The sequence below is a fragment of the Leopardus geoffroyi genome, chromosome C3, assembly GCF_018350155.1.
Source record: "Leopardus geoffroyi isolate Oge1 chromosome C3, O.geoffroyi_Oge1_pat1.0, whole genome shotgun sequence".
Classification (NCBI taxonomy): domain Eukaryota; kingdom Metazoa; phylum Chordata; class Mammalia; order Carnivora; family Felidae; genus Leopardus; species Leopardus geoffroyi.
Genome location: NC_059338.1, coordinates 108335646 through 108360600, shown reverse-complemented (window position 1 = coordinate 108360600; position 24955 = coordinate 108335646). Strand labels below are relative to the sequence as shown.

Below are 24955 nucleotides of genomic sequence, written 5' to 3'. Positions count from 1 at the left end.
ACCTACCTACACTTGCGCTTTGCATGAATGCCTTCCTCTCTCTGAGGAGGTGGCTGTTTTCAGTTACTGAAAGCTGTGCATCTGTCTCCTGCTTCCCAGTCTCATTTCATTTTTTTTAAATTTATTGATGCTTGTTTTATGGCCTATAATGTGATTTTTTGGAGAGTGTTTCATGTTCAGTTGCAAAGAATGCAATATTCTGTTGGTTTTGGATGGGGCGTTCTGTATATTTCTGTTATATCCATCTGGTCCATTGTGTCATTCAAAGCCATTGTTTCCTTAGTGATTTTCTATCTGAGTTATCTATACATTGGTATAAGTGGAGTGTCCTCTACTATTATTACCATAAATTTCTCTCTTTGTGTCTGTTAATATTTGCTTAAAATATTTAGGTGTCCCATTGTTGCTTGAGTACCTACAATTGTTATATGTTTTTTTTTTTTGGATTGATATCTTTCTCATTATGCAATGCCCTTGTCTTGTTACAGTCTTTGTTTTAAAGTCTGTTTTGTTTGACACAAGTATTGCTACCTCGACTTTTTTTCTTCCATTTACATAGTGGATGTTTTTCCATCCCTTCACTTTCATTCTATATGTGTCTTAGGTCCGAGGTGAATCTTTTGTTGGCAGCATGTGGATGAGTATTGATTTCTATTCATTCCGTTGCAGTATGTCTTTTGCTTGGAGCATTTAGACTATTTACATTTAAAGTAATTATTGAAAGGTATGAACTTACTTACTGCCATTTAAAAATTTTGTTTTCTGGTGGTTTTTGTAGTTCTTTGTTCCTTTCTACTTCCTCTCCTTTGTGAATGATGCATATCTGTTGTGTTATGTTTGTCTTTCTTTCTCTTTATTTTCTTTGTGTATCATAGGTTTTGGGTTTCTTGTTACCATGAGGTTCTTATATAACATCCTAAGTAAATCGTCTATGTTAATATGATTGTCATTTAAGTTCAAACATGGAAAATTATGTCAAGATTATCATTCATATTTGAAGAAGAGAGTTTCCAAGACAAACAAAAGATACAGGAGTTTATCACCACGAAACCAGCCTTACAAGAAACTTTAAATGGACTTCTTTAACTGGAAAAGTAATAGCCATAATTAGAGAAAATTATGAATAAAAAGATGTAAATATTACAACATATATATAAAATGTGGAGAAGGGAGTAAAAACAGAATGTGTGTTTGTTTTTCTTTCAGAATGTGTTTGAATATCTTATGTGTTTTAAATAGTGCTGAAATAAGCATAGGTATTCATATATCTTTTCGAATTAGCGCTTTTGTTTCTTTGGGTAAATAACCAACAGTGGAATTCCTGGATCATATGTTAACTCATTTTAATTTTTTGAGGAATTTCCATACTGTTCTTTATAGTGGCTACACCAGTTTGCATTCCCAACAACGGTGCACAAGTGTTCCCTTTTCTCCACATCTTCACCAGTACTTGTTATTTCCTGCTGTTTGGATATTAGCCATTCTTACTGGTGTGAGATGGTATCTCTTTGTGGTTCTGATTTGCATTTTCCTGTAATTAGTGATATTGAGTATTTTTTCACATACGTATAATCATTTGTATGTCTTTTAGAATAATATCTGTTCAGGTCCTCTGCCCATTTTTTAATTGTCAATTATTTGGTTTTTTTTGTGTTGAGTTATGTAAGTTCCAAATGTAGAATTCTTGGCTGCAGAGCAAATAAATCTATGGGTTACTCTTTTTCATTTTACCTGTTTTATAGACATTTTGGCTGCTCTCTGCCAGGAAAATTTGTTATATTCATTATTTAAATTAATATCACTTAGAATTAAAGAACCCTTTGTGTTAACTGTCTTAAATCAGTCAAGTGCTAAGTGGTTTGGGAAAACAATGGCAGCAGATTTGGCTCATTTATGTATGTGGAATAAAGTATATCTGCCTCCAAAGTGTTAACCTCACATTAAATAATAAAATATTTCTGTCATTATCAATTCATATTTGAAATAAAAACCTGCTTGAGTCATGCTGAATTGTGGGACATAAGGGAAACAAATTAGAAGACATTTTTGTTGTTTGCTTATAAAGACATTTAGTGACTAAGATTAAAAAAAGAAAAATGAGAGTATCTCCAGTATTGACCTACTTTTATGTGCCATATTAATGTTTGTAAAGGGATTCACCTTGATCCTAAGTATGTACAGTTTTTCCTGTAGTCTAGTAGAGCATCTTTAGAAAGGGAAAGACCTTTCAGATTATTGATCATTACCCACCAAGATTCAAGATCAGAAAGTAAATTTATAATTCACGTGAAGAGGGTCTGATAATTAGTCACTGTTTACTGACCCCAACGTTGATAATAGAAATTTTTGAGTGTGTGTGTAATATATATGTAATTTTCCATGTTACCTAAACCTGTTTTTTATCTTCTGTTTCTAATATGTGTGAAATCATCATGTGATACAATGTAAGGAAACCCACACTGATAATTTTTAAAATTTCTCTCAGTTGTAACTTAATATTGTCTAATGAAGTCCAGTGCCCCTTCCCCATTGTTGACACATGTAGCACACAGTCTTACCGAATTTTCTTTATGTATTTACTTTTCCCCATAGCCCAGTTATATTATGCTCTTTCAGATTATTTAATATGAGTCACATCATTGTGTATTTGTCATTTTCTTGAAAATTATTTTATTGATATCTTTTTCTCTGTCCAAAACAGTGTTTTTACAAATTCACACAGAAATGGAATTACCAATTTTTTTTTTGTTTTTAGTTTTCTTGCTACTTTTAGATACTTTGAAAACTTGTGAATTCTTCCATCAATAGTTTATCTAAAATAAAACATGTTACAGCATTAGAACTTTACAATTCAAGTAAAATACTAGTCTTGAAGGTCTCAGAATCATGAATGATTCTGGAATGTCATTTGTGGATGTCTGAGCATATTTTAGGGATACCTAGAACATTATATTCCCAGTGTTATAAATGATAAGGTGTTTTTATTTTGTGTGCATGTGCATGTAAAAGGAATATTTTTGCAGCTAACGATTTGTTGTTTTGATAATTTTTTCAGAATGATTAATTGTAGGAATTTTGTCATTATATGTTAAGATCTCATCTTCTAGGTAGAGTGTGCTTTTTAAAAAGACAATCTGCATACTAAATAAATGGGCATAAACTATTGTTTTAAAGGTTCTGTTTAAGACTTAGAATATGATATACCAAATTTCAATTATTGGTCTCATTCCAAGGAAGAAGCAGAGACACATATGAGATAGTACTAATGTCATTTGGGATTTTCATTCTTAATTTAACAAATTTAAATGTGGTGCCCTTCATCCAACATATGTTAACTACCATTTAACATTTCTTGGGTAACATAAAATTTGAGAAACTATATATAGCTCACTACCAGTTTTAAAATATGTGACCTGAAATCATTCCAGAATATTTTAAGACAAATTTGGCAAAGCATTTATTTTGTAAATAGCATAGCACTTTGTGTAGGTTTTAAAATAATTTTAGAATTAGTTACAGATGATTTAAAGTTTGTCATTCTTTCTTGGGGGCAAATATTTTAAGTCTTAAGACAGGCACAGTACCACAGTGCTGACCACACATTATTATGCAGTTTTCATTATTTCCAGTCAAGTTATTGTGGCCTCCTGTGTAGCTAGATTTATTCTATTATCCAAGGCTCAATTTCAAAGATTCTAGTTTTAATCTTATGAGCTATATTTGGTCAAGGTATTTTGAGTGTTCAAACTTGTAAGAATCCGAATCTACTTAATATCACCATTTATAGTTTAAATGCTTATTTATATTACATATAAATAAATATCTTATATATATGGAATTTAAATATAAATGATTCAGGTAGTAATTAAGCATTGGAAAATAACCTGTATCTAAAAATATAGTGTGACCCTGGCTCTGTGTGGGCATATCCAGCACAACGGAGAAAAAACAAGAAGGAAATAAAACTACGTTAATAGTTATTTGGAGCAGCAGGGTTTTGACTAGTTTCAATTTTTCTTTTTTATTTATTTTCTAATTTATCTTTATTGAGGCATTAGTATGTTTCATTTTGACTGGTTTTAACTTTCCTTCTTTATATTTTCTAGTTTATGACTGATTTTGATTTTTCTTCTTTATTCTATTTCCTAATTTATCTTCAGTGGAGTACTAGTAACTCTCTAATTAGAAATTAAGTATTTTCAATTTATTAAAACTAATTTGGCTACTTAAAAAGATGTCTACAATATCTACACATACAAGTGCTAGTAGAACTGCAAAGTCAACACTGTGTCATAGTAATCTAATTTGCATCAGTTGACATCTAAAGAATAAGTGTTAATAAATATTCTAATACTAAGTATACGGTTAAAAATCATTTCACAAAATACTTTATAGCTGCATTAAAAAATGGTTTTATCTCATAATTTATATCAACCTTTGGTACATTAATAAAAAGTATAAAAGAAGAAAAGGAATTTTGCTTTTACTCCTGAAATTTATGAGTGCTTATTTTTTCTCAAGTATATTTTATTTAAAAATAACATATTATACATAAGAATGAAGATATCAAAATGCATCCTGGGTCTTACCACCAGATATTCTGATTAAGTAAGTCCAAATTAAAAATCAGCAATCTGTGGCTTATATAAGGACGCACCTGATTCTGGTACAGGTAGTCCAAGAGACCATAATAGATTATTTTTTTCCTCTCTTATTCCTCAGCTAGATCTTGGTCACCTTCACTCCATGCAAAAATCATTGTATTTTCCCAATAGAACACATTTTCTGTGGTCTCCAAGGTAAAATGAATACATCCCCAGCAGTTGCACAACGCAATCCACTAGGATGAAAGAAGAGGAAGTCAGAACTTCTATTTATATGTGTATCTCATTTCCTTAAGTTCTATTTCTACATGTTTTATAATATATATAATTACTGAGATAGTAGTGTGTTGCTATTTCTGTGTGTTGTATAATGTATATAATTATTGTTACAGTAGTGTGTTATAATAAATGCAAGTGTTAACATTTATCAAAGGTTACTTTTAAATAGCAGTTAAATTATTTACCACATTTGTCTCTGGGATAGTATATTTGCTTTTTTGATGCTATAGTAAATGTTTCACATTTCAAAAATAGACAATAGTCCCTTTACTATCAAGTGGCAACTATATTTTATATGTGTGCTTCTCTACTGCTTTTTGTTCTTATTATCAGGTAATGCTTTTCCTTGGACTATCAGCTTGCATCATTTCAGCATGTATACCCTTTTTGGAAAACAAGTGACACTTTGCCTAGTGGAACCTATGGGTTGTACCTCTACTCTAGCTGTTACATCTCAAAAACTACTTGCTACAGGACCTGATACAAGGCATTCATTTGTTGTCTGTCTCCATGTTGACCTAGAGTCACTTCAGATAAAATGCTCAAATCCTCAGGTTAGTATATTTGATTTATGAAAGGAAATTTAAAATAATGTGATTTAAGAACAATTGTTATCAATTTTGTGAAGGGTTTCTCTTCTGTTTCGTGTCCTAAGTTATTTTTAACAGAGTCATCAAGATCAGAATGGTTAGATTAAGTATTGCTTTGAAGCTCTCTCAAGTTTTGTAATTTAAACTCTTCTGAAAATGTAATGGTGGCAGAATAAATGCATCTTTTGGCTGAAAGAATGAAATCAGTTGCAGATGTGAAGTGTTTAAAGCTGAAGAACTACTTTATTATCAGACTAGAAGAGACTGTTAAAGTGATCAAATATAATTTTCAACCGGATTCTCACCCAGGACTTCTTTTGCTCAACATGTAATATTTTTTAAAAAGCATTGTTTAGTACTTAAGAAATATATTTTGCTAATCCTGTAACATTTTAGTTGCCGTAGGCCAAACATACTGAAATCTGTCGTGTTACAATTTCATATGAATTCCAATCCCCGATGTATACAAATTACTAATTGCATACAGATAATTTGTTTCTTTCACCTCAAGCAGACTGTGATATACTTTCTACATAGATTGTCAGTGTTGAATACTATTTGAAATTATATTTTGAAATAACTCTTTTTAGATAGGTGTGTATTCTGACAGGTCAATGTTGATCTAAGTTTCTCTCAGCATTAGTGATTACAAACCACTAAATAAGCCAATTTTAGAGTGTGTTTTTTAGAGTGGGTCCAAATATTATTTCATATTTTATAGAGCCTCCTTACTGATACCATCCTCCTTCCTTGTCCTCTTCTCCCTGCCTGGTTAGTGGAAGATGAATTAAGGGACCTAATAGTTGCCAGATTTCTAAATATCATGTGAAGTGGCACAATGTAAATTCTGACTAGACTGTGAAAGTTTTTCAACATATATTACAGTCTCCTAAAATAAGTACTAAAAATAAAATGCAAAACTACCAAGAGACAGCGCCCAAAGCCAATAGACATATTAAAGTGAAATACCAAAAAAAAAAAAAAAAAAAAAAAAAAATCAAATAATCTAAACAAGTCAAGAAGTGGTAACACGAGTTTAAAAACAGAGGGTAGAAACAGAAAACAGTAAAATGGAAGGGCTAAGATATTCTTACCAATGATTATATTAAATGTTAATGATGTTAACTAGGAGTATTTAGACCATGAGTTAGCAAACTAAAGCCTGCAGGCCAAAAACCCATTTTTTACATTTCGTCTGAAGTTGCTGTTCTGCAGAAGTAAGTAGGAGCACCAGAAAACAGCATGGCTCAGAATATTTACTATCTGATCCTTTAACAAAAAAATGTTTACTGTCCCTTTAATGTTTACTCCTATTAAAAGGCAAAGATTGACAGAGTGGGGAAAACAGCAAGATTCCATTATATATTGCTTAAAACCAAAGCACTTGAAATATAAAAAAAATTATACAATATAAATAAATGCATAGGAAAAATATACCATACAAACAGCAGAGGACGGCTGGATTTGCTTATTTTAATATCAAATAAACATAACGAAAAAGGGTATTACCAGAGATAAATAAGGATATGAAACTAAAATGGACAGAATTGAAGGGAAAAAATGGATGATTCTATTCAGTACTCTGTAGTAGGAACTTTTTTGCGACCTCCCTCAGCAATTATAAAACAACTAGATGTGGGGCGCCTGGGTGGCGCAGTCAGTTAAGCGTCTGACTTCAGCCAGGTCACGATCTCGCGGTCCGTGAGTTCGAGCCCCGCATCGGGCTCTGGGCCGATGGCTCAGAGCCTGGAGCCTGTTTCCGATTCTGTGTCTCCCTCTCTCTCTGCCACTCCCCCGTTCATGCTCTGTCTCTCTCTGTCCCAAAAATAAATAAAAACGTTGAAAAAAAAAATTTAAAACAACTAGATGAAAAATAATAATATGGAGATATAGAAGATGAAAAAAATTGACCACAGACATAGTAGGAAGGTTTTAGAACATCTTTCTCAGTGATTGATGAAACAAACAGATAAAAATAAAAAAATAATTGGAGGTAAAGTATGAAATACCCTACCAACTTGCCTTATCTAATTGACATTTATAGAACACCATATTGAACAACCATGGAATGAACATTTTTTTTCAGGTGTACATTCTCTCATTTTGTTTAAGAGATCAAAGTAAAGTACAGTATATTATCACAGTCAAAATATATTAGTAATCAGTAATTATCTAGAAAACTGTACAATAAACATGCTTCTAAATAATTTATGAATCAAAGACAAAAATCACTTGGAAATAACATATTTTGGTTGAGTGACAATAAAAAAGGTGGATATAGTAAAGTACTCTTCAAGGGAAAACATAATTTTAAATATTAACATTAGAAATAAAGACCCTTCTCTCTGCCCCTCCCCTGTTCATGCTCTGTCTCTCTCTGTCCCAAAAATAAATAAACGTTGAAAAAAAAAATTAAAAAAAAAAAAAAAGGCGCCTGGGTGGCGCAGTCGGTTAAGCGTCCGACTTTAGCCAGGTCACGATCTCGCGGTCCGTGAGTTCGAGCCCCGCGTCAGGCTCTGGGCTGATGGCTCAGAGCCTGGAGCCTGTTTCCGATTCTGTGTCTCCCTCTCTCTCTGGCCCTCCCCCGTTCATGCTCTGTCTCTCTCTGTCCCAAAAATAAATAAACGTTGAAAAAAAATTTTTTTTAAAAAAGAAATAAAGACCCTAAGTCATTCACTTATGGTTCCACTTCAGAAAGCTAAGAAAAGAGTAAGATAAACCCAAATAAGTGAAAGGAAGAAAATAATAAAGATAAGAGCAGAGACGACTGTTACAATATAAGAAAGATAAACTACAAATTACCAATATTGGGAATGAAGGAGGAGGTTTATCACACAGATCCTACAGACTTTAAAAGCATAATAGAATATGGACAACTTTATGCCGGCAAGTGTAACAATATAGGTGAAATAGAAATTTTGACTAAAAAATAACTGATCAAAAAATAATACAAGAAGAAATATAAAATCTGAATATCCTTATATATTTCTAATAGAAATTGTGATATCAGAACAAGTTTATAAAGACCGTTTCAGGCCCCAATGGGTGAATTCTGTCAAATAGTCAAGGGAAAAAATAGAAAAGTTTTATAAATCTTTTTTCAGGGATAGAGAATGGAGGATTCCTTCTCAACTTGTTTTATGAGCCAGTGTATATTTTTTATACATTTTATTTTAATGTTTATTTATTTATTTTGAGAGAGAGAGAGAGAAAGAGAGCACAAGCAGGGTAGGGTGGGGCAGAGAGAGAGAGAAAGAGACTTCCAAGCAGGCTCCATATTGTCAGCTCAGAACACAATGTGGGGCTCAATCCCATGAACCATGAAATCATGACCTGAGCTGCAGTCAAGAGTCAGACGCTCAACCAACTGAACCATTCAGGCACCCCAAAGCCAGCATAATTCTGTTATCAAATCCTGAAAAAGAAGGAATTAGAAATCCCTCATGAAAATAGATGTAAAATTCTTAAATATTAGCAAATCGTTGTAGCAGTATATAAAAAAAGTTAATATATTATGACAAAGTAGGATGCTTTAATATTCAAAAATCATTTGGTATAATTCACCGTATCAGTAACAGTTGAGAAAAATCATATGATAATTTCTGTTAGAAGCAGGTAAAACATTTGACAAAATTTAACCAACCATTTATGATTAAAACTCTCAGCAAATTGAGAATATTAAATAAGAATTTAATATTAAAGAATACTAAAGAATTAATATTAAAGAATTTTTCAAAACTGTAAAGGACATATGTAGTAAATCAAACATCATACTTAATATCACACTGAATTGTTTTCAACTAAAATCAGAAAAAAGCCCAGAATGTGGGCTTTCATCACCTGTTGTATATCATCCTGGATGTTGTAGCCATTCCAGTAAACCAAAGGAAATCAAAAGGCATAAAGATAAGAAAAGAGGTAAAACTCTGTTTGTATCTAACAAAATTTTTTTAAGAAAATCCTAGAGGAATTAAGCAACTATTACTAGAACTAATAAAATTATCAAGGTTGCAGGAGACAATAGTAATATATAAAAAGTTATTTATTAATATATATTAGCAGCAAACAGTTGGAAGGTTGAATGAATCCCTTCCATTTATACTGGTTTCCAGAAACATAAACAAATGAATCTAAAGATATCCAAGACCTTTACCGTAAAAACTGGAAAGCATTGCTGGGAGAACTTAACACCTAACTGGAGACATACACCTGTTCACAGATGGATGAGTCAGTATTGTTCAGAGGGCAAAATTGATTTTGATACTGGGCATAATCAAGTTTAAAACATTTTCTCTTTGAAAGACTCAGTAACAGAGCAGAAAGCCAAACACTAAGAGAAAGTATTTGTAAAATATTCATGAAACTATTATGCAAAATATTTCTTTAAAGTTTATTTGTTTATTTTGAGAGAGAGAGAGAGAGAGAGAGAGAGAGCAAGCACATGAGCAGGGACGAGGCAGAGAGAGAAAGAAAGAGAATCTCAAGCAGGCTCTATACTAACAGTGTGGGGCCATACACAGGGCTAGAACCCATGAACTGTGAGATCATGACCTGAACCGAAACCAAGAATCAGACGCTTAACCAACTGAGCCACCCAGGTGTCCCATGTTATGGAAGATATTTAAAGAACCCTTTCTAGTCGTTAACGTGATGACAAAGAATAGTTTATATAATGGGAGTAAGATTTGAACAGACTTTCACCACTCAAGATGTTATTGGTCAGTAAGCACATGAAAAGATGCATATCATCATTATTCATCAGGAAAAATAAAATGTAAAATGAAGACAACCCACTATACACCAATTAGATTGGCTGAAATAAAAATGAGCATTGTGAACCATCTAGAACTCTTTGTGTACTGTTGGTGGGAATATAAAAATTATACAACTTTGGAAACAACTTGGAAATTCCTGAAAAAGTATGACATGCACTTACCATGTGACACAGCCATTCCTCCCTATGTTTTTCCTTAAAGAAACGCAAATATATGGCTATGCAGAGACTTTTATGTCGATGTTTTTGGCAGCTTATTTGTATAGCCCAAAACTGATCACAACTCAAATGTTCATAAATAATTAAACGGTAACTAAACAAATTATGATCTATCTATATAATATAATACTAGTCAGTCATCAAAGATCTGAATTATTGATAAAATGCAACGTAATGGATGAATATTGTAATCATTACACCAAGTGAAGAAAGTCAGATAAAGAGTACTTACTGTATAATTACAACTATATAAAACGTTAGAATATGCAGACTACTATATTGTGACAGATTCCTCATTGCCTGGAGAAGGGAGTGGGAATGAGGAGGGAATGATTGTAACAACAAATTCCAAAAGGATATGAAGAAACTTAAGGAAAAAATAGAAAAATTTTTTATATTCATAGTTTAATAGTAGTTTAATCTCTATATGATAGACATCCAGCTACTACTTGGAGTTGTCCATCAGAGACCTTCTACTTTAGGAACTTATGAAAGTCATTATAGCCTTGAGAGGATTGTACTACTCTATATGTTCTGGACATCCATAGCCGTCCTAGCTGAGAATAAATTCTATTGCTATTAGTGTTTTAACCTGGAAATATATTATTTTGAATCTTTTTTAAAAAAAAAAAAACTTCTTTTACTTTGAGATTCTGAAGGGTATTGTGATTTCTGTGGAATCTTATTAAATGTCATGTTGTCGCTCAAGTCCGAACTCTGGAATATCTTTATCAGATATCCACTTTGTTTGGAACAGAGGTCAGGTTTTGTTGTTGTTTTTAAATATAAACTGGTTCTAAGCAAAGTCATCACATAGGTTTTCATCTGGTATTTCTTTCTAATGCCTGCTCACTCTTTTTGTCCTTAAACCTCCATCACCTGGCTCCCAAGGCCTCCTTGCTGCTCCCCAAATACCAAGATCTTTTTTTTTTTGAGAATTAAACCAAGGCTGAGTGAACCTCATGCCTCAAGAATGCCTTTACCCAAAATGTGATAATTCTTATCTTTTCATTTAATTCCAACTTTATCTTCTTGGTAAGTCCTCATAAACCAGCTCTGTTTAATTGTATCAGCTTCTATAACCAAAGCTGATCACAAGGTTGTTGGGAAGTTTCAGATATTTATGAAATATGTGAAAATACCTTGTAAATTCTGAAATATTATAGGAATGCCAACTGTGTTAGTTTTTAGATTGACTCCAATACAAAATGTGATACCCTCTTTGTAAATTGTTATGAGTATCTCTGGTAGGATGTAGCAGTCTTCCAGAGGGCTAGGAAGCCACAAAACAGTATAACACTTTGAAGAATCATTATGTATTCAGAGGTTTGGTAAAGAGTTGATACTGTTTTATATCCTTGTGTGCCAGATTAACCTAAATTTTAATGATAAAAACATGAGATTCTCTCTTGTGAGTGGTTGCTCTAGCATAGGCTTCCAGACTCCCTCTGGATTTTCACAATTACAAAAGATGGCTTGATTTTAACCCCCAATTGCAGAATAATACTGAGTACTACAAGCCCAATACTACATACACCAACCAGAAATGAGAACAAGGATGAATAAGATAAACACACTGTGGGAGAGTGAGAATGCCCTGTCTCCTCAAGGTCCTTCTAGGTGGACTAAGAATCAAGTTGACATGGACAGATTAACAGGAGAAAATAAAATCTAACAGTGTAAATATGGGGAATCCACACAGACATGGAAATTCCCATGACAGGCAAAATGAGTTATATATACCATTTTGGACTAAGGAGAAAGTCTGGGACTTTAGAGAAAATGAATGCAATTTATAGGAAGATGATAAAGAGTAATTGTCTAGTAAGCTAATGTTTGCTGGGCCACTTAGAAACCGTGGGACTTAGAGGACTTTGATCAAACAGGCCTTGATAGGTTCCTCCCTATCTACCATGTCTAGTTCATATCATAATGTAGTTCTTTGTGGTGATAATTCTCTTCCTAGTGCAGGTCCTCTACCTAAATTCTTTGAGGCAGTTGTGGGGGAGGCAGAGAGCTTTTCCTGAATCTGCTGGTATTGCTTTTTTGATTGTTACTTAATTTAAAATAATCTTCATGCCAAAGTGGCTTGGCTCATCATGGGGTGGCCTGCCCTTGGCCCATACAACATGAGAAGGCCATGCCTTTCTTAATGCATCTGTTGAAATCCACAGATAAAGAGCAAATCTTGAAAGTGTCTTTAGAGAAATGACACATTACATACAAGACAACCAAAATTTGATTATTAGCTCACTTCTTCTGAGTATAGAGAGCAGAAGAATATAACATCTTTAAATTGCAGGGGAAAAAATACAGCTTCTCAACCTAGAATTCTAAATTACAAAAAAATACATGTGTATGAATATTAAATTAAGACATTTTCACATAAAAGAATCTATCACCTGTAGAACTGCACTACAAGAAATCCTAAAAGAAGTCCCTCATACTGAAGGGAAATGAAACCCGATGTTTGATCTTTTTTTTTTCTTAATATGAAATTTATTGTCAAGTTGGTTTCCATGCAACACCCAGTGCTCATCCCAACAGGTGCGTTCCTCCATACCCCACACCCACACTCCCCTCCCTCCTACCCCCCCATCAACCCTGTTTTCTCTCAGTTCTTAAGAGTCTCCTATGTTTTGTGATCATCTTTTTAAATGTTTCTTGGCCATTGAGTTTGCTCTTTTGTGAATTGGCAATTCAAATTGTTTACATTAGTTTGTATTTTCCTGATTATTAATAAGGTTGAGCAGTTTTTAAATGTTTATTGGTCAATGAATTTGTTTTACTAATTGATAATTCATATCATTTACACAGTTTTTCTGTTAAATTTCTTAGCAATTCCAAGAGCTTCCCTTAGGCACTATGAATACAAACCCTGAATTTGTAATGCAGTTATTTGCCTGTATGGCATCTGTTACCAAAAATGTTCAATCTTTCTTGATGAAATATTATCTATAGGTCTTTTTTTTTATTTTCTGGGTATCCTGCCTTATAAAAAGAGTATAATGGGCCCCTAAAATACAGACATCCATGTGTATCCTAAAATTTCATTTATGATTTTTATTTTTAAAATTAATGACTCAATATAACACCGCCTTTTTTGTGAGTGGTTATTCCATCTGTTTGGTTTTTGTGTTTGTGAAGGATAGTGCTTCTTGAGTCCTTTTTTTGTGTCATGGACCTCTTTGAGAATCCAACAAAAGCTATGAGCCTGTTCCCTAGAACAATGTGTATATCCACTAAATTTTGCATATACTATCAGAAGCTTTTATACATTGTAGCCAGTGTATAAGATTCTTGATTCCATTTTAAGGAAATAATTTCTTCTTAAATATCATTTTTTTTTGTTTATCCATTAGAGTCATATCAGAAGTTTTGACACTGGTATATTAATTAATTTGATTTATCATTGCTTAGATACAAAGCCTGCAAGTAGTTGATGTATTTCATTCATTCATTCATTCATTCATTCATTCATTTATTTATTTTTAATGTTTATTTATTTTTGAGAGAGACAGAGACAGCGTGCCAGCTGGGGTGGGGTAGAGAGAGGAGACACAGAGTCCAAAGCAGGCTTCAGGCTCCAGTTGCCAGCCCAGAGCCCGATGTAGGACTCAACTCATGAACCATGAAACCATGACCTGAGCTGAAGTCAAACACTCAACCAACTGAGCCACTCAGGCACCCCACTGTATTTGAAAATACAGTGTGCAACTCTGTATGTAGGGCAGACCCAGGATAAATTCATTGTCATATTAGGGATTATTGTGGGTCTCTGTATCAACTATGGTGAACTAAACTATGTCAGTTCCTAGAACTCATTGCCGTTCAAGGGTCTTCGACACTATAAATATTTAACACAGTTGAATAATGAGAGTTTTTGTTCCTAGGGATGATTTTCATTAACCCTTGCCTTTATCTTAACTGTTTTACCAAAGTTACCCAATTCTCTTTAATGTGTTTAGTCACTATTCTCTTTAACCTTAAAAATTATGTTTATTCTAAAATTAAAGGAGCCTGTAGAATCCTCTTTTTAATATAATAGAGTTTCAGTTTTCCCCTAGCCAATAAATTGATATATTTTGTCTTGCTATAAGGCATTTCCAGGAACATAAAACCATCTTTGCCATTTTGGGTTTTAGTATGTGAAACTAGAGGAAGAATAGGTTTTATGCTCCTTTTTTATCCTGTTTATTCATAGTTTTTATTGCTAAGTTATGTTCAGTTTTCAGTAAGGAAGTAGAATTTGGCATTACTGTCTAAGAGCACACCATTGAGTTTAGACAAAACTAGATTTGTATTTTTTGTACCACTCATTTTTAATTTTTCTGAGTCCCCTGATTTTTATTTTTATCTTTATGCAAAATTAGACTGGGTAAGGATTATGCTTTATATGCAAAGGCTTTTTTTTTGTTTGCTTGTTTTTAAGTTTTTGACAAAAGTCTTTTCTCTTTTTTGAAATTGAGTTTTAATGATTAGTGATAACCTGCATACCAAATGAGCTAGCCTTTTAAAATATATATTCACTTAGAGCTCTTTGGTGTTCAACATGGAGTAGTAATCACTTGTTGAAATTCCATTCTCTTGCTTGATTTCCATTGAAATTGTATACCCATGGTTTTCTTCTACCTACCTTTATGATTACTCTTCTCTCTCCTAATACCTTGCAAAACAAGTCCTTCGCTAACTGGATAGAGCCTTTCGATGCCCCTACATCATCTCCTGCACTTGGCTATTGCTCTTGCTATTCATAAGACTGCAGTGGCTTTTTGCATCCACTTAAATCATGTCTCTTCTTTAGAAATGTATCGGCTTGAGGCTTCTCTCAGCCTCTCCAATCCAAGTAAATCTCCTATGTGATTGGTTATAGAGTAAATGAGAAAATAGATGTGAAATTAAGTTTTAAACAGTGAAACATTACATTTTTGGTATTCATTAGGTATTCGATACACAAGATATTATTGATATTCAGTCATCTTCATACATAGTGTATATAAAGCTGCCTCACATGGTGCTCATCTTTAAGAAAGTTTTAAAGTTTTATTGGGATATACTTACATCCAATGAACTGCACATGTTTAAATTAATGCTAGGATATTTGACATATGTACACCCATGAAACCATTCTCAGAATCAAGATAATGCATACATCCATCATCCTCAAAAGTTTCTTTATGCCACTTCATAATCCTCCATTTTACTTCTTACCCCATCCCAGGCAACCAGTAATTCTGTCATTATGGATACTTGTCATTTGCTAAGATTTTGTATAAATAGAATCATACAGTTGTATTCTGTGTCTCTGTCTCTCCTTTTTTTTTTTTTTTTTTTTTTTTTTTTTTTTTTTAAACCTAGCTTCTTTCATTCAGCATAATTATTTTCAGGTTAGGTCATGTTTTTCATGAATCCATAGTTGATTTCTTTTTATTGATAGATATTCTGTTGCATGCATATACTACATATTATTTGTCCCCTTACTGGTGAAGATTTGAGATTTTTTTCCAGTTGTGGATTATTACAGAAAAACTGCTATGAACGTTTGTGTTCTGTCTTTGTGTGGATATAGACTTTCATTTTTCTTGGTGAAACAAGAGTGCAGTGGCTGGATCCTATGGTAGATGTATGTCTTTTTCAGAAACCACCAAACTATTCTACATTTTGCATTCTGATCAGCAGTAAATGAGAGTTTCGTCTTTGCCAATATTGTTATGGTTAGGCTTTTTGATTTTAGACATTTTAATAGGGGGGTAGTGATAGCTTTCATTGGCAGTTTTCAGTACAGCTTGAAGGATAAGAATTGAATATTTATCTTCATATTTTTTAATTTTTTTAAAACCTTTGAATTTGCCAAGTCTGAATTCTGTGATAGTAACTTTCTCCTTTGAAAATAAAAATATGTTTATAGTTTATGTCTGTGTTTGCTTGGCACATTAATTATGCACATACTTAGTGCCATTCATACATAACTATTGAAGGGTAACAGTTAAAGGAAATAAGAAATAGTGACAATAAAAGCATCAGTTCTCTTAAATAAATTAACTTTATGCCCTTAGAAGTATCTAGAAGTTGTTTTCTTTGGTGTATGCTCTCCTTATTTGTCAGTTTTAATTGTTGAAGAAGTAAATCTTTTTTCAAAATACGGTTTGCAATAAAATTGTTTCTTTTTAGGGAGAACTCATTCTTGATTATGAAAGACAAAAGAATTTGAACTAAAATTTTTCTAAGAGGTGTTTCGTAAGATCTCTAGCCATTAGATGTTTTTTTTTTAAAGCAAAAAGAGCTATAACCTGAGATTTGAGACTTCATCACACAAAAAGCAGGAGAAAACTGTAACCTAAGTACTGTTTTATATCAAATAAGGGTTGACAACAGTGTTTTTATGCATCTGTTCTGCCCACATAAGAAGCCAGCTTTATCATCTGGATGTGTCCTGGGGCTGAAACTTCTTATAAATATGAGAATTTCACCCTTTTTTTTTTTTTAATGGCAAGCAGAATATGGTATCCAGCTGTGGATTTGCTTATATATTTTGTTTGCATTTTTTTCCTTGGGCTTGTTTTATACAGTGTATGGCAATATGTTGTCATACAAATTCCGTGATTAATGCTTATTTATGAAATCTTGTGTAAATATCTTAGAACTTAGTCAAACAATGTGCAAGTTAAACAATTTTTTTCCTCTGAATATTGGAATGACAAATCTAAGGGGAATGGTAGGTTGAATAGTTTATGTTCTTTATCTATAGCAAAGTCTTATATGTAACATTTTCCTTTTACCATTCTATGTTATGTCATTCTTTTCCAGTTTATTTTACTGGGTGAGAAATCCTGTTTCAGATTTATTCCTCAGAAAAGTAGGGAGAATTTAAATGTGGAAAACATTTAGAAATAAGAATGGTAATTATTTCATGTGTAATTAAATAATCATATTTACTAGTATACATTTGACATCTAATTCTGATACCTCTGTTTAAGAGGCATTTCTTTGTGTTCTATTAGTTGTGTATTAAAAGCAATCCACTCTTTCATAATAAGCTGTTTAATTAACATTATTGCTGTATTAACACTTTTTCCAAAAAAAAGTAAATTGCTCATAAAATATCAAAGTTTGAATATGTGGCAAACATCAAGTATGGGTAAATTCATTATATCTGCTTCAAATTCAAATCACGATAAAATACTTAAAATTGTAAACTTGCTGTATGAATTGTTCTTTGTATATCTCATCTGAATCATAGTATCATAAAATATTCATGACCATATGTATTATTATAATACATATATTAGATAATTATCATAGATTACAGATCATGATATAATATCATGATTGGTGATATACTGATAGATTTTTATTTCATATATTCTTATTTCCCTGGACTTGTTTTAATTTTTTCACATGTAGTAATTTAGTCAATTGTGACTGGAAGTTGAAAGACTCGTTTTCCCTTTTTCTTCTGCTCAGGTGCAGCTTTTCTATGAACTGACTGAGATCATGAATAAGGTCTGGAATAAGATTCAGAGGAGAGGTAATCTCAGTCCTTCATCAGCCTATGCAGAAACCGTGGCGGGGCCTGTCCCTGGTTCTCCAGTGAGAAGCAGTGTAGGCACTGCTCCTCCAGATACCAGCACATGCAGCCCATCTGCTGATGTTGGAACTACTACTGAGGTAAGTGTTTCTGAAAGGTTCTGCTGCCAGTGAAGGGTGATATATACCACAGAGTTCTATATCAGGGCTGAGAATGAAGATGACCTCATTTCTGTGGAAGCTGGCAGGTTCAGAAGGTTCATGGGGAGCTGTGGTAGCAGTGGCTATTTATTAATGTTCCTTTTAGGTCCAAGTATTTTAATTGCTTTCAGTAGGTAGTGGGGTAGTTCAGGACATTCGGGTTCTATGAAATGGAAAAAACTGAGACACACTAAAGGTATGTTTCTTCAGAAGTATGGAAACTTAAAAGCTGAGTGAAAAAGAGGCTTATGCTTCCCTTTCCCCTACCCTCTCTGCCCCTGCCCTTTTTGTGAACTAGGGTATTATTGTTATCTTTACGTTAGTGGTTTTTAATCCTGTCAAACCCAAAATCCTCACCTTCTCTCTTCCAGTCATAAAAGTCTTTCTTTTCATTTTTAACACCCTAACCTCACCCAACATGCCAGTGCCTGTTTTATAACAAATATTTTATAATGCCCCTTTACTATCCTGAATGAAAAAAAAAAAAAAAAAAAACAATGTAATGCACATATACATAATATTTCAAAAATATCTAATAGCTCAAAATATAAAGGATTAAAGGAATATAATTCAAAGTATAATAATATATATTTCAATATATGTGTAAGTGCTCAGGCATGACTATGTTAGAAGAAGACATGATGAAGTACACAGTACATACAATTACTGTGAATTTGATAACAAATAGACTTGTTCCCATCTGTATCCAGTACCACGAGTGGTACTGTTGTGGCATCATTTATTGGTAGCATCATTTTCTGAAGTAGCAGCAAACTTGGTAGAGTTTTGAATAAAGCAAAATTTATGCTTCCTTTCTTTTCAGTATTTACATTTCTGGAACTCTTAGTGTATAATTATAATAAAATTGTGCAGAAATGCCAAAAAAATAATATTTAGATCTAAAGCTGAATTCAGTTTTATTTCCAAATATATTTCCAAGATTTTCACCTGTGTAAATTTCTATGAGATCATTTTGCTTTTCAGGACTGCCTTATTCATGATAGAAGCTCTTAATTCCCCCTAATCCTAACTCTTAAATGCCGGTAGTGACACCCAATCATTGAGTCAACCAGAAATATCGTAATACATTTCCTAAACACAGGGGTGAACTTGCACCACTGAGAACTACTATAATAGATAGAGGTATAAGTTATGTTATTGTTTTTGCATGAAGACATGTTCTATGGAAACATAGCTTTGGCAAAGTACAGAATGGGAAGAAGCATCAGGTAAAGGGGATGTTATTTTTTTTAAACACTAAAGGCAATCAAACTCAGTTAAATGGACCTTTTTTTTTTTTTAATTTGCTTTGAGGCTTTAACACATTAGAGTAGATCTGTTTGACAACTGCACAAGCAACTTCTCTATCCCCGTTCATTCTACATTCTGAGAAACCAGTGACCCAAGTGATGGGTTTTACTCCACACTCCAAATGAGGAATAAGTCCTGTCTAGAAATGTGCACTTATGAGGTCGATGGGGCATATCCCTTCTAGGGTAAAAACTTGCTTTCATGGAGATTCCTACAGTTAGAATACAAAAGCTCCTGCAGTTTAAAAACAACAACCACTCTATTGAATGTAATAGTTTTCAAACTTGTTTAACCAAAGACTCTTTTCCACATATTATCATTGCACAGAATATACTTTGTGAAATACTTTAGAAGAGTAATCAAAGCTTGGGTGACAAGTTGCTAACAAGGATAGTATAAGTGAAATTAATAAGTGAAGTTAAGTCATAGAGACATTCCACTGGCAGAAAGGAGAGTGTTCCATTAAACAATTGTCTGCTAAGTACTTTATTTACTGGGATGTCCAGATAAACATGACTACCTATTTTGGGAAGTGGGCTTTTAGAAAGAGACATTTAAGAAAACATTGAAAGACTGGAAAAGACAAGGCTTTCATGGAGTGGTCGCACCTGTTGGTCATAGATCTAGGGACTGCCATTCATACAAAGTACAGTATAAATGGTGCTCTCTATTGTGCACTGTCCAACCTACACAAAAGGACATGGTAGCCCTAATATGAGATGTCATAGAGATGAACATGCCCTGTAATTATAGAAGTATGATTAACAAAGTTATTCTCTGGTATCTTTGGGTGTTTTGCAGAGGACGTAACGTTTGAGAAGAATCTTGAAAATAAATATAACATTAGTAGCAGTTTTGTTTTATTAGGTGTATTATAATAGAAAAAGCCAGAAGAATGATGTCCAAACTGGGGAAATTAATAAAGGGAGAGATTAACAAAGGGAGAGATTTTCTCAGTCACATAAAAAGAAATTCATTCTAGGGTGTCTGGGTGGCTCAGTCAGTTAAGTTCCAGCTCTTGATCTCAGCTCAGGTCTTGATTGCAGGGTCGTGAGTTTAAGCTCCACACTGGGCATGGAGCCTACTTAACAAAAAAAATTAAAAAAATAAATTCTGATTTCTATAACAAGATCCTTACATTCCTGCAATTCATTTAAATTTAAAATATTGAGGATTCTTTCTGATTGAGTTGTAAACATAAGCAATGAAAATGTTCATTAGTGAGCTTATTAGTTTTGCGTTAGCCATGGATTTAATCTGACCTATGTGAAAAAGATCTGAAAATGAAAGAATCATAATGCAAAAGACGTATTCATTGGAGGAAGACCATGTAAAGCAGCTTGCAAAAGGTAATACAGACTTATGAAGGAAAAAGTGGCAAATATTTTCAGAATGTACCATCTTCTCTTGTTTACATACTGTGGTCAAGAAAAGAGGTGAGTAGTCCAATATGGATTTGAAACCTACAGTTATTTGGGATACTTGTTCCCTGAGAAATATCTTAAAATAATTTAGCTCCTTTATTTGCCATAAATGGCAGGAAGATTTTTGTGAATACTGTTAGGATAATCAGTGTTAGGGCTTTGATCTAACTTTGCAAATTAGAAGGAGGTGTCTATGTATTGAATATTTAATGTTTAATTTCTCCTCTCAAGAAAATAGTTATGTGGGGATCAAGGTTAACTATGTATCCATATGAGTTTAAATTTACCCCTTTGAGAATTAGCCAGTAAATGATGACATCTGAAAATACAATCATTGTTTTCTCTTGTGTGTATGAATGCTCCATCTATGAATCAGTCTGTGGTTTAATTCATCCAGAATTCAAACTTTGTGCCCAAGTTTTCATTTCCCATTTCTCTTTGTTTATTGTGCTGCTAGAACTGTGTATAAATGATCTTTGTAATTTTCATTCCTTTACTTTTGAGTTCTAGCGTATTAGATATGTTACTGTGATCCTTTGGATTCCATTTTTAACTTATTTTTATTAATTTTGAAGAATTTGGCTGTATATTTGAATATGTTACTCAGTGGGAAATACTGGATGTGAAATAACTCTCCACTACCATCCATTCCCTCTTATCTTTATTATTAGTGGATAACCCTAATTTAAGCAACCCGTACAATGCTTGGTGTGCAGATTGGGTTTTAAACACATTGTTCTTGAATATGTGGATGTTAAATGATTTGGGAATATCAACTCATTATGACGGAAATAAATCTGATTTGTTATACTCTACAGCATGTATATATTAAGTCCCTGCAAATATATTATGATGTGAATTCATAAAACTACATGAGTTTACTTTTTAAAAAGTTTTGGTCTTTTGTTTTAAACATAATTATTTTATATTTTTTATCAGATTTGTCCAGATTTTTTTGAGAGTCTAATCCTGTTGTTAACTCTTGCTCTTAGTAGATTGTTTCCTTATGTGTTATGTAACCTTATATTAAGAGTTTTTCATTAGCCTATGAGACTTTTACATAGTGGTTGAGGCCCTATTCCCACAGAGGTTTTGTGTGTTTATATCTTTGATGGACTACAGGGGTTGTTTCTAGCCTGAACCCCTTTACTTTTAATTTCATATCTAGAAGTTTTTTGAAAACATTTGGCAGTATAAAATCAAGCCCTCAAACCTATATATACCTCAGAATTGTGTTTAAAAGTCTCTAGGATACCTTGTCTATCTATGCTAAGATACATAAGTCTTTCCTTTTTGGGGTTTATTCTGTTGTGTTTTCACATTTTTTTAATTGGATACTTAATCTATTCATCTTTAAAAAATTAAACATTTAAAACAGAGTCTTTTTATCCTAAGAGGAATTTATAATATGGCATGGATATGTGCATACACATAATATGTAGGTGGACTGTGAAATTTAGCTCATAATGGATTCTGCTTCCTAGAGACAATTCTGTACCACATAGAAGGAGGAGCAAAACTTTCGTTATATAAGAAAAAATATAAAATGCTGAGTGTATGTGAGAATACTGATTTACAACTCAACCAAAAGTAAAAATTAACAGATTAACCTCTAATGTTGTAAGTTTTGCTTCATGGCAAAATTTGACTTACATTCTTATCCTTCATTGATTCAGTGATTAAAATTGCTTCTAGTTTAAAAAATATGTGTTGTCTGTGTGTGTGTGTGTGTGTGTGTGTAACATCCATCACCATACATAGTTACAAGTTATTTTTTCTTGTGATGAGAACATTTAAAACCTACTCTCTTACCAACTTTCAAACACACAATACAGCATTATTACCTATATAGTCATCATGCTGTGCATTACATCCCCAGGACTTATTTATTTTATACCTAGAAGTTTTTGTCTTTTAACCCTGGGCACCTATTTTGACCCATATTCACTTTAAATTTAACTGAAAATAAGTGCATTATAAATAATTACTGGAGATTGAGGGATAAACCACCTCATGCCAGATTTTTTAAGTTTTTATTTAAATTCCAGTTAGTTACCATACAGTGTAATATTAGTTTCAGGTGTACAATGTAGTGATTCAACACTTTGATACAACACCCAGTGCTCATCACAGCAAGTTCACTCCTAATCCCCTTCACCTATTTCACCCATCCTCCCACCCACCTTCCCTCTGGTAACCATCAGTTTGTTCTCTGTAGGTAAGAGTCTGTTTCTTGGTTTGCCTTTCTATTTTCCCCCCTTTGTTTGATTTGTTTCCTCACTTCCACATATGAGTGAAATCAAATGGTATTTGTCTTTCTCTGACTGACTTTGCTTAGTATTATACTGTCTAGTTCCATCCATGTTGTTGCAAATGGCGAGATTTAATTCTTTTTATGGCTGAGTAATTTTCCATTGTGTGTGTGTATACACATATACATATATATGTATAATATATACACACCACATCTTTTTATCTATTCATCTACCAATGGACACTTGGGCCCTTTCCATATCTTGGCAATTGTAGATCATGCTGCCATAAACATCAGTGTGCATGTATCCCTTTGAATTAGCATTTTTGTATCCTTTGGGTAAATAGTAGTTACCCAATTGCTGGATCATAGGGTTGTTCTATTTTCAACCTTTTGAGGAACCTCCATACTGTTTTCCAGAATGGCTGCACCAGTTTGCATTTCCACCCACAGTGCAAAAGGGTTCCCCTTTCTCCATATTCTTGCCAACACACCTGTTGTTTCTTGTGTTGTTGATTTCAGCAATTCTGACAGTTTTGAGGTGATATCTCCTTATAGTTTTGATTTGTGTTTCTCTGATGATGAGTGATGTTGAGCTTCTTTTCATGTGTCTGTTAGCCATCTGGATGTCTTCTTTGTAAAAATGTCTATTCATGTTGTCTTCTGCCCATTTTGTAATTGGATTATTCATTTTTTTGGTGTTGAGTTTTATAAGTTCTTCATATACTTTGGATATGAACCCTTTATCAGATATGTCATTTGCAAATATCCTGTCCCATTCTATAAGTTGCCTTTTAGTTTTGTTGATTGTTTCCTTTGCTCTACAGAAGCTTTTTATTTTGATCAAGTCCCAATAGTTTATTTTTGGTTGTTTCCCTTGCCTCAGGGGACATATCTAATAAGGAGTTGCTATGAGGTCACCTTATATTTGTTGTGCTTATTTATATCGATTATGTATCTAGGGAATGCTTTGAAATCACAGTTTTGAATTTTTCATTTCTAATTAATATTTGCATTCAAAGAAGTTCATAAATTTTTAAAAATTGCTACTATATAAAGTACTGTTTTTCTCATTTGCATCAAATACATTCATTATTTTGACTATGAAGAGTTCACTACAAATGAATCTGGTTTTAAAAAGTACACTCTTAACAATTATTTGTATTAAGTAGGAGTATTTGTTTATATGATCCTTGGGTGATTTATACTTTATGAGTAATTTTTTTTAATGTTGACATGTTGGTAGGAAGTACCATACTTTTCAATGAATATAGCTCTAGCTTCCTGAATATCAATCTGGATGGTGGTAGAAGGGGAAATAGGCGTAAGAGGCGTTAAGTACGAAGCTTAAAAACAGTTCATCATTTTCCCCACCCTTGCATTGAAATAGCGAGAGCAAAGGTAGTGGAAACCACAGCAGGCCACTTGTCACTGTTGACTTAAGTACAAACCGTGGTGGAAGTGTTTAGCCCTTTGGGAAGTTTTGTGATTGAACAAGAATGCTGGAGTTATTTTGATAAGGGAGTGGAGCAGTGTGGCCAAAACTATGATCATCCCTGAGCTCTAAAGCAGGCCAAGGATGAAGGGCTGCAGTGTTTGCTCTTCCAGATGAACAAAGATAAATTCAGCTAGGAAAATAAACTCAGTCTTTTGGTCAATTTGCAACAGAATGGTGAAAGAATTGAACTGTGTATTTTAGAACTTGGCATAAAGAGGTGTGGGAAAATAGTTCAGCATCTTCAATTCTGGCTCTATTTTTGCTATAGATTTGG

The 24955-nt window shown here is 33.2% G+C and overlaps 1 protein-coding gene across 12 annotated transcripts in view; it reads left to right on the top strand.

Moving 5' to 3' along the window:
• VPS13B (vacuolar protein sorting 13 homolog B) overlaps positions 1-24955 on the top strand; it is an 811203-nt gene that overhangs the window by 435111 nt on the left and 351137 nt on the right. For all 12 annotated transcript variants that reach the window (XR_006706367.1, XM_045454090.1, XM_045454093.1 and 9 more), the window contains 2 exons: positions 5217-5437; positions 17931-18134. Coding sequence is in view for 11 of the 12 variants with exons in the window: in XM_045454090.1 (XP_045310046.1) it covers positions 5217-5437; positions 17931-18134 (425 nt within the window). In the remaining variant the exon portion in view is untranslated. The remainder of the gene's footprint in view (positions 1-5216; positions 5438-17930; positions 18135-24955) is intronic.